Genomic DNA, 13,262 nt, shown 5'->3' on the forward strand with positions numbered 1-13,262 from the left:
CCACAAATTACACCCAAACTCATGAGAGAAATTAATGTAGGCCATACAAATATTTCTCCCGGTCCGGGAACTGAAACCGGGACCTCCGCGTGGCAGACCAGCATGATAACTATTCGGTCAGGGAGGCAGTTAGGATATATATTAGAAATTAACATAATTATTTAAGTTTTTAGGTATTCTGTGGATGTACCTTATTAAATAAAATAAAAATAAAGCAATAAAGTCAACATGTCATCGGACAAACAAAAGTAGTTGTTTATTTTATTATGATACTATGAGACGGGACGATCAAGTCGTGCACCTGGTGGTAAGCGACATGTCTGTCCATAACAGTTGCAGTGCCACTTTGTGCTTCAAATCACAAAGATCTGACGGGCACTGCCACCGCACCCGTTACCCTGAAACATAAGTTGACAAGTCTCAAGTTCCCTTAGTTTTACTAGCACCCTTTAAAAACCGGAACGCAGCAATGCTCACGTTTCCGCTTGGCGGCAGAAAAGTAAGGTGGCAGTACTTCCCTGGACGAATTTCTTTTACGATGTTACTAATATGGATGTGGCGTGGTTGTCAGTATTTTACAAGCAAATAACTCTGTATAAGCTGACGTAAGGCGTTTTTGGACTTTCTTGACTAATATTAACATTGCATGATGTGCCCAGATACATCATAAAACCTTTTATTCTGCGCTAAGCCTGCAACGCAACATTTACTTCTCGTCGTTCCATGCGGACGATCGTGCGTGTACAAAAACGACTAAACAATCGCTAAGTGGGCATTTAGTGTATTGTCACCTCAACACGTAATAGGAGAAATTTCATTGTTCCCCTTCCTTTAACAGTGTTATATATTGACTTAAAAAATTTTTTCACACATTTTCCCATCAACTTTCACACGTACACAATATGAACACCAAAAATATAGTCATTCTCGTAGGTTTATTTCTGTGCGATTTGTGTGAATCAAATAATATCAAAGACGCAAGAAAAACTGGAAGAAGCATCTTAGGAGGACCGCTACCGAAATGGAGGGGCTACATAAAAAAGGCGAATTCTGACCAAAATCCTGAACCCAGATTTTGGCCCCCAGTTCAAAAGGAAAGTCGGTGTAAGTAGCGCGAAAAACCCAATTAAATTTACTTTAAATAAAAATTGGGGTTTTAATTAAGATAATATATTAAATTCAATAAGCACATGATACATAATTAATTAGAACTGTACCAGCACTAGACTACCATATAATAATGAGCATGATATTGGTTAATGATATCGAAATTTAAGGAAGAAAAGGCGTAAAAGCCAATATACGAAGTATACAAAAAGAAGTATACGTGTAGATCGAAATGACATGAAAATGTAACCAAAATATATGAAAAGTAATTTTTGTTAAAATTTTCTATTACGCCTTTTCTTCCCCAAAATACACCCACAATGCGAATTCAGCGAAGGTTTTACAATGAAAAGCTTGGCACTTCGTTTACTTATAAAAATACAAGGGGCTATCATAAATGGTTAAATACGAAGAATGGAGAAATTTTAGCTATTACAAACGTGGTAAAAAGGATGTAATCTTTAAGTGTGCCCAGGCGACCATTCCGTAAATATAAGAGATATCAAAAACCTTTAAACTGATATCGAAAGTACGTTACTTAATGAGTTTAACGATATCAATAATTTTTTTTAAATAAACTAGAAATAACAAAAAATTTTACTTGAAGTGCTCCTATACATTTAATATGACATTCGAAGAGAGGTTGTAGATTCCCTTCTTCTAACAACTACTTTGAATTCAAAATTTTGTAAAAATAAGCATAATTTTGTTTTTATTCAAATAAAAGATAGTTTATTTCTATAGCTTTCGTTATTTGAAATCTTATTGTTACCTCTTAAAGGCGGTCAACGAATGTCATATTAAAAACGGCGAGCGTTTAAGGCAAAAGTTTTGGATATTTCTAGATTTATTTTGAAAAAGTTATTGACGTCGTTTTGCTCATTGTGTAACGTGTTTTCGATATCAGTTTAGAGGTTTTTGATATCTCTTATATTTACGGAATAATCGCCTGGGCACATTTAACTATTACAACCTGTATACCGGATGGACCGACAAAAATGTATCGCTCTGTTACAATAGTACGACTAGGTATTTTAAAAATACAACAAATTGATTCATATTATGCTTTATCTTGTAAACCAAGTTTTGACTGCGAATTCACTCTTTACAACTTTGAATTCTTTGCCAGCGTTACAGCTTTAACTACATAGTTAACAAACTTCGCAGTTTAAATAAATCAACTGTGGTTACTCATGGAAGGAAAGTTGTTATGGAAATCGCAAACAACGACCACTACAAACGCTATGACACGAGATAATATAGAAAAGTTAGTTTTTCCAAATTGACCCGGTCGGGAATCGAATCCGGAACCTGAGAGGTTAAAATTAAACTATTTTCAATTATTTATATATGTGGACAATATTATTGATATCCACAGTCCTTTCCTTATTCACGGTGGTAACATTTCCTAACGGCGGATGCGCCGGCGCATCGGGCGACAACGGTACTTGCATGACTGCGCGAGAGTGTTCTGCGCGCGGTGGATCTGCCAATGGTTACTGCGCTAATGGCTTCGGACTATGCTGCATTTGTGAGTTTCAAATTATTTTTAACGTCTTTTGTAAGTAATTAATTAAAAAATTTTGCGAAACGAACCAACCATATTATAAAATTTTTGGGTGCAATCAAATGTAAGGTAGGTACTTTCTCGCGATGGTCCCGCTAGTATAGGCTTATTCCAGCGTGAACAGTAAAACACCCGTATAATTATTATAATAACGGTACGACTAAATCTAGTATTTTGCGACAAACCGACTAAATGGCGACTTTTTAAATGATTAATCTAATTTTAAAAATTCGTCCATATTTACGCTAAAATAACCTACGCGTTACCTTGACAAACTTGTTAGCATAGCCTTCCGAAGAATGAAAGCAGCCATCTCTTTTTGTAACCTGCCACATACTGTGGACTTTATCACTTTTAATCCTTAGTTCATAATATGAGCACCCTGTGTAATCCAACAGTCATGACATCTTGCGGCAGTACGACATCGGAAAATGGGACTTATTTCGTCAACGCAGGGTATCCTTCTTCGTACGACGGCACTGGATCTTGCGAGCTCACCATCATTAAGTCACACCCTGATGTCTGCCAGATCAGGTACCCTTAAAAAGATATAGCTGAGGATCCCACTTCGATGAACTGGCAACCTGGTGACGGTCCGGTAAGCCGATCGTTGTTAATGTTCCAGGAATTTTATCAACTAGAGGGACGGGTAACGTATTCCAACAGCCAATGATGATGCAATAGGTTTTATCTATAATAATATATTATCACTAAGACAACAATTCTCTCTTTTCTACCTGCTCTTTTCAATGCTTTTAGGACAATAATACCAGTTTCATTTTTAGTCTGATTATAAACTTTGTTACTTCTCGAATATTCTATTTGGACCAAACCAACCAAAATTACCTACTACCTATTTTTATGCCTACTACCTTCAAAATGTCTCCATCAATTGTAGTGGCCTCACAGCATATGCACCTCTATAAACTTTATTTCTTTATTAGGTTGGACTTCAATCGCTTCACAATATCGGGCCCCGAGCCTTTGAATCACGTCTGCAATCAGGACCAGTTCATCGTGTCTGGTGGTAACCCTGTTCCTGCAATATGTGGTGTGAATCAAGGCTGTCACAGTTGAGTTCCTTCGTCCATCTTTTAAACTCCAGTCCACTCAGTACGAATCTGATTTCCTCCTTCCTTGACCTGACCTCCTTCTATTAGATTTTAAACTCCTTTGCGTTGTTAATTCCTTTTCCTCTATTTTATGAGCAAACATTATGAAATAATTTCGGTGCTTTCCAAATAGTGTACATCGATGCCGGAGTCGGTACAACGAATCCAGTAAAGCTCACCTTCGTCACCAGTGGCAACTCTTTCGAAAGGATATGGAAAGTGAAGGTCACCCAGATTCCGTGCAGTACAATTTATAAAGGTATAGCATATAACACCGTAAAGACTACTGACGAGCTGAACCAGATAGCCGGGCTATGAATAAGGTACAATTTCCTGTAAAATGATGCAAATTTTGCCTTTGATTGCAAACTTTACAGTCCTGTCTCATGTTATACAACCGAAGGGACACTAACTATAAATAGCGAGGTACAGTTCCATGCAGGTGGATAAGAGCCATATGAAGTACAATATTCGTTAGAATCAGTAGAGCTTAATTAAAACAATGATTTTAGATTTCTTTGTCAATTTCAATATCTTTGGTTTATACTCATCAAACCAAACTAACTGGTTAGCTTATAATCCAAAGTTGGAAGACAAAGTTTTATTCACTTCATTGTGGGTATTTCACTTTATGGGAAATCAACCGTTGAATCTGACATCATGGTGATTAATTACGACTACTTACTGACTATGTACATGTGTATATTGTACATTGTTAAAGAAATATACAAACGAATATATAATCTCTTGAGGGAAAATTTGGTAATTAAGAAAATATGATACTATGAATAACTTTTCAATTTGTTTCGATTAAATTTTTTGCTCATCCCTAGCTGATGAAGGTTGTCTACAATACTACACCGGCGTGTCTGGACAACTTCGTTCCTTCAACTATGATCCGGCTTCAGGATTGCAACTCAGCAACCAAGACTACGGGATATGTATCAGGATGGAGAGGAATTTCTGCGGTATCCAGTATACTGCTTGCCCTGACTCAGGTTGGTCAACATTTATACAATAATAGTTGCCACCACGATTTCGTTTTATCCGCTCACGCGATGCGCTCCTCATACCGCAAAATGGCGGCTATTTGGTTTCGCAAATTAGAAAAGTTTTTATAAATAAAAATTATTATTCTGCATTGCTAAATAAATACCCTTCGTATTACCAACAAAACATCTCAAATAAAATGCAGTAATACACCGCAAATCCTGCACTTAAAAAGCACTAATGAAATTTTTGGTGTACTTGGATAAATATGATAATATTCCGTTTGAGTGGTTCTAACGTTTACCATGAAATTACTCCTTAAAGTATAGTTTATAAACATTTATATTCAGGGTAAACTTAAAAAACGCTACTTACGGTATGTTTTCAATAAATAAACACCGAAATCACCAGCCCAAACAATAACACACACGATTGTCGTGACGTATTTTTGAAGTTGTTTATTTTTTTTAAATGACAGACCCAGGCATTAAAAACTTTATAGTTTGCTAGAGTAGTTACCGAAATAGCAATTAATACTAGTTCTTTTACCTGTTATAACTTCGATATCCGATAAATCGGTATAAAATCATCACCGGCACCTCTAGGTGTGGTATGCGTCTACGGCTGCATGTATCGCGTGTGAGGTTATGTAGGTACCTATATTACGCATTTGTACAAACTGTAGCCAGGCGGTATGTAGGAACTTTATACAGAACGCGTTCAATTAAGTATTATGAGCGGATTTTACTTTTTAACCGACTTCAAAAAAGGAGGAGCTTGCCGGCAGAAATAGGTAAGGTGGCAGTACTGCCCTGGACGAACCCTGTCACAACGAGCTCTACAAAATCTCGAATAATAAAATTGGCACGGAAATAAGGCAGTGAACATTAACACGAAAAGGGCCAAAAAGTCTATCTCATACTGATTTATTCACTTTACGAAACAATTTAGATTATTATACTAATACTTCCGGACATATAATTCGAGCCACCTCGCATTTTTGTCGTAAAAGGATAGAAAACAAAAATAGTGTTATCATTGAAGAAAAGTTTTCCCCTGGATTTGCAAATCCAAATTCCCAACACTTTGCTTAGGGCACTTAATACTAAAAATGCGTCGTGGCTCCAATGCCCGGAAGTGTATTATAAAGTTTAGTGTATTAGTAGTAGTTTAGTGAATATCACAATATTTTACTACCTGATACTATGATACTAATTCTTTTTTTGTGAAATTACTCCACCGCTTTGTTATATTAGTACAAAGTTCGAACATTTTTTAGTGTTGAACCCTTTGATACGGCTGAATCCGAACTGGAGCAGTCAGCATCGATATTAAGTGAGAAGAATAAACAGATGTGATGCTGTAAACTTAATTTAAGATATTATATTCACAATTTTTAGACTGTTTTTTTTTATATGTAAAGTTAAATTTGCACCTTAATGACAGATGACCTATAATTTCAGTACAAAGTACTAAAAAAACAACTCAAAAGTTATTCATCTCCTGGTTTGCCACCCTTAGATGAAGAATATTTTTCCGAAAAAAAAGAATCATCAAAATCGGTTCACAAACGCCGGCCGGAGTTATCGCGCAACATATGTACATACAAAAAAACACACTCGCATTGAGAACATCCTCCTTTTTTGAAGTCGGTTAAAAGAACACAAACTTACCACGAAATTGTACAAGAAAACCGTTGTATTCAATAAGTAGTTTACATATACCAATGATTTTTTTTTAATATCAACTGAACTAAATATCACATGCATTGCCATCTCCTATCACAGGTCGACTATCATTGTGGCAATTTAGGTCCGTGAAGTTGCAGTTCTGAACAGTTCTGTGGTACTTGCGTCTGAAAGATTTTGAAGCCATGTGGCCATCACACGTGTAGTATACGGTATACATTTTTCAAATAGCTTTGGTTTCGTTTGTAAAAGAATAAATTCTGAAAAAGCCAGTGTGCCTGCCACTCGACCCGCGAGAACTGATTCAGTAGAGGAAAAATTTATTTTCAAGCTGAGATTATTTATTATTTTACCCGATACAATGTATTTTAGTTGGAGTGCCTCGGCTAGAAATGGGTTGAAACAAATGAACAAAAAGTTCAAAGTACTATTTACCCTCATACAGCTTTTTATTGTTAACATTGACACAGTCTATTCAATATTTCTATTTTGAAATCGTGCGGGGATCTGCAATCGACAACGTTACTGTTTTCTCTGGTGTCGAGCGGTCTCATTGATCCTTTTAAGATCCTGCGTGTCTTTGCATCAAATGGCGATATTCAATTTAATTGTTCATTTAGAAATGACTGGAATGTTATTCTCTATTTGTTACACAATTGTAACTATGATTTTTTTAAAGATTGGTATAACGGAAAGGTTGTTTGTAGCGTTCTGTAAATTTAAGTACTCAGACTAAATTATATGAATGGGTTCAGTCGTAGGGTGCTAATTGCTGGCAGAGTTCCCGCTCTGCATTGCAATTTGCCAATATTTGAGTCACATTTTGTTGTTTCGTTTTATGTATCTCGCGCTCGGGTATTTTTTAATTTGTGGAGATTTCTTTGTAAGTATTCCAAATGCACGGTTCTCCATTTATTTCTACACGACACTTTACAAATATTGTGTATTCATTGAAACTTCTTCAATCTCTTTCGTTAAAAAGCATAGCGCAGTGTATCCTCGTAAACTTCGCCAACGCCAAAAAAATGGCTTCTTCCCGTGTTTTTTCGTCCAAAACCTAGTTTCCGTGTTTACAAAACAAAAATGTCTACATATTATTATTTTAATTATACACTTCCGGACATTTAATTCGAGCCATCGCTGATTTTCAGTATTCAGTGTCCTGAGCTTAAATATTGTTGATTGGTCAAAAAGTATTATGCAATTTTGAAACTAGTATACTAAACGTCTTTTCCATAAGTCCTTGTTGGGAATTTGGGTTTGCAAAACCGGGGGAAAACTTTTTCTTCGATTATAACACTATTTTTGTATTCTAGCTCTTTACGACAAAAATGCGAGATGGATCGAATTATATGTCCGGCCGGGAGTACATTTTTATTAAACCATTGGCCATAGTAATTTCGGGGTCCATAGTCTAAGCTAACAATCGATGTTGCGTTACTAAAACTAGTACATGAAAATTATTAAGCATATCGTAATTTGTATCTCGTTTAACCACCAATATAATACCAGTCTCTGTTCAATAGTAAATCGATGGCAATGCGTTCGCAAGAGGCCATCGAAAGAAACGTCGAATAAATTAGTAGATCACACCACAGACGTGTCGTCGACTCGCTCGACGTTAACGTACAAAATCCTGTGATAGACTTTACAATGACACACAACTGAGATGATTTAAAGTTAGCAGACTTGGATTCTAGTGCAATAATTAAATAAATATGTTGTCTAATATCACATAACGTTGCTCTGATCCCAAATTAAGTAACTAAAGCACTTGTGTTATGGAAATAAGAGATACTTCCCTTTACACGCTCACTGTATCACGCGTGATCATGGGCGTACAGGACTGCGCGCGGGGAAGCCTGCACGCGCAATCGTGCCCGATTGTCTGTTTGATTTGTTTTAAGCTAGCGTTCTGTCGCGCGCAATAGCTCGTGTACGTTTTTACTACAACAGAATTTAAAGGCAACCTTGGAGTGCGCGATTGCGCGCGCGACTGATTTATTCTCAACTGGTCCCCAAAACTGATACACCGCCAATTTCAAATTGCAACTGAACACCTCTATATTATGCAACTAAAACGGATCCCCTCATTATATATGTAAGATAAGTACAGTCAAGAGAAAAAGAAGTTTTGAAATCAAATAATAATTTATTGAGGAATTATGATCAAATGTTACAATTATCACAGCCAATCATTTTTTTCTTGTGACATGTCATTAACATTGGCATATTGCCAATCACAAGGGACATAAATCAGTCTTGAACAATATTTAAAATCTAGTTTAATGTTATGATTATCACATATAATGATATACATCTTCTTGACGAGATAAATACGTTTTCTTGTTGACTGTACCTACCAAAAATAAATTTGAAAGTACCAGAGTATCAGGTGGGAATAAAGTATTAATATTTATTCTTGATCTACTGCATTGGGGATCCGATGGGAATAGAAAACTAATTTAAAATAAAACGGATCCCCGGGGATCGGTTTTAGGGGATCGGATGGAAATAAGTGCAAATGCGCAGTCTTTCCTTTTTCCTTCCAACATCTTTATTAAATAAATTGTCTGTGTAAAACCCTCTATTGACAGTACCACAAACACCCAGACCCGAGACAAAACAGAAATGTTAGTTTCTAAATTAACCCAACCGGGATCGAACCCAGGACCTCTGGGATGACAACACCATGAAAATCGGCATGCAAGCCACCCGACCACGTAGAACGTCATTGTTGCTATTGTTTTATGTTGTTAAGGTTATAAATAAGATACCTATTACATAATTAATATATCTTTCAGTGAACAACCGTTCTCGAGCATTCACACTTAGCGGTAATAGCAACACGCCAGTAAACTCTATGATCGGCTCTGGTGCTGGAGCGAACGTTTGCGCCAATGACTGGCTATTGGTGCCCTGCGCTGCCAATGTCGGAAGACTTTCTCCTGCCCAGGCTCTTTGTACGGACAGAATCTGCGGCGGCACTTTTTCGGCGGACCTTTCTATGCAGTCATCGAGTGTGCTAAGTAAGTACAATTTATTATTGTACCTCTGTGTATTTTGACAATCTTTTACGTCCATATCGAGTTCTTAGGCCCCTTAACAGTGGGACGCGGATGACCTATGCAGACGTCCGCGACAGACGATAAAATGTATTATGCCTATTATACCGCACATTCAGCTGTCCATCACGTCGTCCAGTTAGCTTTTCACTGTGAAGGTGAGTCACTGGAAGAGAAGCGGTAAAACTGTTTTACTAGATCAAATGGTTTATGTTTTTACTATTAAAGGTAACGGTCTTACAAAAACTATACGATACACCTATGGATATTGTCTAAAAGATAGGATGTACTTCGCCCGATCATATAAAATCCTGAAAACAGGCTAAAATAAAAGTAAAAAACGAATTATTTATGAATAAAATATCTAAATATACCCATAATTTTTATATGGAGATATTTCCCTTTAAATACTACAGAAAACCTGCAAAATTTTTGGTTTTCAACTGAAACCCTGTTGTTACGAAATTCGCATTTATCTCAAAATTTCATAATTGCCCAGCGGTTTGACGACGCGCCGCACCGCCCGTTGCCCCGTCTGTCGCCATCGGGCCCCTGTTCTTATTTTTAACTGACATCCAAAAAGGAGGAGGTTCTCAACTTGACTGTATGTTTTTTTGTACGTATGTTACGCGATAATTCCGGTGTTTGTGAACCGATTTTGATGATACTTTTTTGTTGGAAAGAGGGTACCTCCATAGTGATCCCATTTAATTTTGAAGAAAATCATCCACCTCTAAAGGTCGCATGAAGATTTATTTTTATAAATAGCGCTTAAATTTTAATATAAGGAGCAATTATTTTAATGGTTGATTTTGCTATTCTCCAATTTAAGGCGTTTTTCTCTCTAAATATACTTTGAGTAGAGAGAACCGATTTTTATTATCTCCTGTGTCAAGTTTCGTATAATGGCGAACTAGAGGATGAATTCGGTTTGCGCACTTTCCAGTAACCGATTTCAATAAAACTTGGCAAATAGATGTAATTCCACGTACATTTGAGGTCGGGTTTTTTACACGCCCGCACATGTTCGAAGAAGCAAAAAATCGATTTAAATACGTGATCTTTATTATTGTTTTGTACACTGGAATTTAAACAGATCAATAAGATTTACCTGCAATTACTAATATGGTAAGATATATTGCTGGAATCCTTCGAAACAGGCGACGAACGTTGACTGACTTCCGTACACGCGGACGGTTAGAGAGTTATGTCAGCTACGTACACTGTTCATTGGAGATTAAACATTTTTTTTTCGGATCTAGCTCGAATGTGCTTTTCTTTTCAACCTACTTCAAGAAAGGAGGAGGTTCTAAATTCAACTGTATGTTATTTTTTATGTATGTTACGCGATAACTCTGGCATTTGTGAACCCAATTTGATGATTCTTTTTTTGTTGGTAAGAGTAGTACCTCAGAAGTGGTCCCATCTAAATTTGAACAAAATATTCCACCTCTAAGGGTGGCAAACTAGGGGATGAATGACTGTTGAGGTTGGTTTTCTGAAATAATGTACCTACTTGATTTTATGAAATCATTATTCAGAATAGGGTGGTTTGCATTAACATTAGACTTAACTGGTCGATGACTAAACACCATCTCAGTCATGATCATAAAACCTGTAAAAAGTCTTTTACGGCCATATGGAGTGACTGTAAACCACTGTCAAACTAATTTGGTCAAATTACCTAAAAACGTCTCGGAAGTTGGTAGATATACTTATTATTGCAATAAAAAAAACTTCGAATACTTGGTTAATCTCGGTTATAAATTTTGGAATAATCAAGAAAACACGTTAGCATTATATTAATCCATTTAATCATGCACGTCCTCTTTATTTAGTCTATTGTTTTCGTGACCAATACTTGGCGCTTTTTTATATCGTTCATTTACTACACTGATTGTACTACACTTTTACAAAACATGGATTTGAAATGATAATAAATGTAACTATAAATACAGACACATTAAATAAGTAACGTGTGCTATGACTTTAGTAGCAGAAGAGCTCTTTGTGAAAGAGTTCCTCCAGGGTAGTACTGCCACCTTACCTTATTTTTGCCGCCCAGCAGTAATGTCAGCATTACTGTGTTCCGGTTTTGAAAGGTAAGGGTGCTGGTGAAATTAGTGGCACATGGAACTTGTCAACTTTTGTGTCAGAGTGACGGGTGCAGTGGCAGAGCCCCCCAGATCTTTGCGATTCAAAGCTCTGAGTGGCACTGTATGAATAGGCGTGTCCATCAGGCGCACGACTTGTTCGTCGCTTCACTTAATATAAAAAAAAAAAGAAATTTACGAGAGAAATAAATGTAGACCATACAAATATTTCTTTTAGCCTAGAAATCGAACCTGGGACCTCTGCCGCCACAGAGGCAGTTTCTAATTACTAAAATACATTTTTTTAATTTTTTTTCCCCAAATGGAAGCACTTGTTACGGTTGTTTTGACAATTTAATATCGATTTATTTGATATTCGCGATTTATAAAGATTTAGATTTAAAAAAAATTGTTTTATTTCCGATATTTAACTCTATTTTACAAAGAAAATAGAAAATGGCGTTAGTAGCACCGAATGGACGATATATTTGAAACAATCCCAGTGAGAATATACTCTGTGAATAGGCCCCGTAAGCCAGGTGATAAAACGCGTGGATACAACAAACATATTAATCTATTTTAGGCGACCTGGTCGTGGCATCCTTTTATAACTTTGAAAAATAAAAATTCGCTAATCTGGCTGTAATAGCATTTTATATACTTCGTTGGGATTAAAAGCATTGTGGCATTATTTCTACTCGACCGACGCGGCGGTTCCCGAGAGGATTAATATGTTCACTGTCTTCGTACAATACTACAATGCTACAATATACGCCTTTTAGCTGAATACAAGTACAATCCTTAAATAATGTGTTCACACTGCTCTTTTTTCTAACTTGCACTCAATTCTTTACCCTTTAGACACAGAAACAAACACCACATGCAAAGTTTTAGAAGTTTCTTATAAACCTTCTGTCCTTTGTAACTAAAGTTTTCTCTGATGTGATGTACTTGTACTAAAAAGTGTCTAGGGATCAAACACGTTTTTGCCAATTACTGGAAATCAGGTTTCTGAATTAATTTATTTTAACACCGACGGATTATCAGGTCAATTTTATAATTTGAACTTGAAAACAAAATTAACCAAAAAAATCCATTGTTATAATTATGAAAAACATTCATAGATTTCTCATAGATGGCGCTACGACTAAAAAAGTTCGTTCCGTGGCTTAATTGGTATAGTGTCTGGCACGGTATGCTAGAAGACGTCGGTTCAAATCCGGCCAGATCGAAGGAATTGTAGGAAGGATCTTTGTATTAATAATTATAACAAAACTAGTGGAGCAATTTCACAAAAAATAATTGAATATCAATTCAATTAAATAAAAATTTAAATATCATTGTTCTTACAAAAATTCATTAAAACAATCTAGTTTTTAATAATTAGCAAAAACGTGCTTAATTCACATTACATCACATTCATCGTCTTATCTTATAATGACCTTGAACTATACCTATATACACACATCAAAAGTGTCTAGGGATCAAGTGAATATTTTTGAAATAAAAATTATTTAAGCAATATTTACCAAATCCAGTCTTCCAAGACGACTTCTTACTTTAATGCTTATGTTTTATTTAACCGCTTACCCCTATATTTAATTAAAATAAACTAAAATTGATGTTTTTGCAAATTGTGG

The 13,262-nt window shown here is 36.1% G+C and overlaps 1 protein-coding gene across 1 annotated transcript in view; it reads left to right on the forward strand.

The window, feature by feature from the left end:
* The first annotated feature begins 902 nt into the window (after nt 1-902).
* LOC113240126 overlaps nt 903-13,262 on the forward strand; it is a 14,035-nt gene continuing 1,675 nt past the window's right edge. Inside the window, exons 1-7 of the mRNA XM_026477355.1 lie at nt 903-1,104; nt 2,486-2,638; nt 3,073-3,208; nt 3,619-3,746; nt 3,920-4,045; nt 4,620-4,784; nt 9,269-9,493. Coding sequence (XP_026333140.1) covers nt 903-1,104; nt 2,486-2,638; nt 3,073-3,208; nt 3,619-3,746; nt 3,920-4,045; nt 4,620-4,784; nt 9,269-9,493 — 1,135 coding nt within the window. The remainder of the gene's footprint in view (nt 1,105-2,485; nt 2,639-3,072; nt 3,209-3,618; nt 3,747-3,919; nt 4,046-4,619; nt 4,785-9,268; nt 9,494-13,262) is intronic.

The sequence above is a fragment of the Hyposmocoma kahamanoa genome, unplaced genomic scaffold (genome assembly GCF_003589595.1).
Source record: "Hyposmocoma kahamanoa isolate Upper Pololo Valley unplaced genomic scaffold, ASM358959v1 100021, whole genome shotgun sequence".
Classification (NCBI taxonomy): domain Eukaryota; kingdom Metazoa; phylum Arthropoda; class Insecta; order Lepidoptera; family Cosmopterigidae; genus Hyposmocoma; species Hyposmocoma kahamanoa.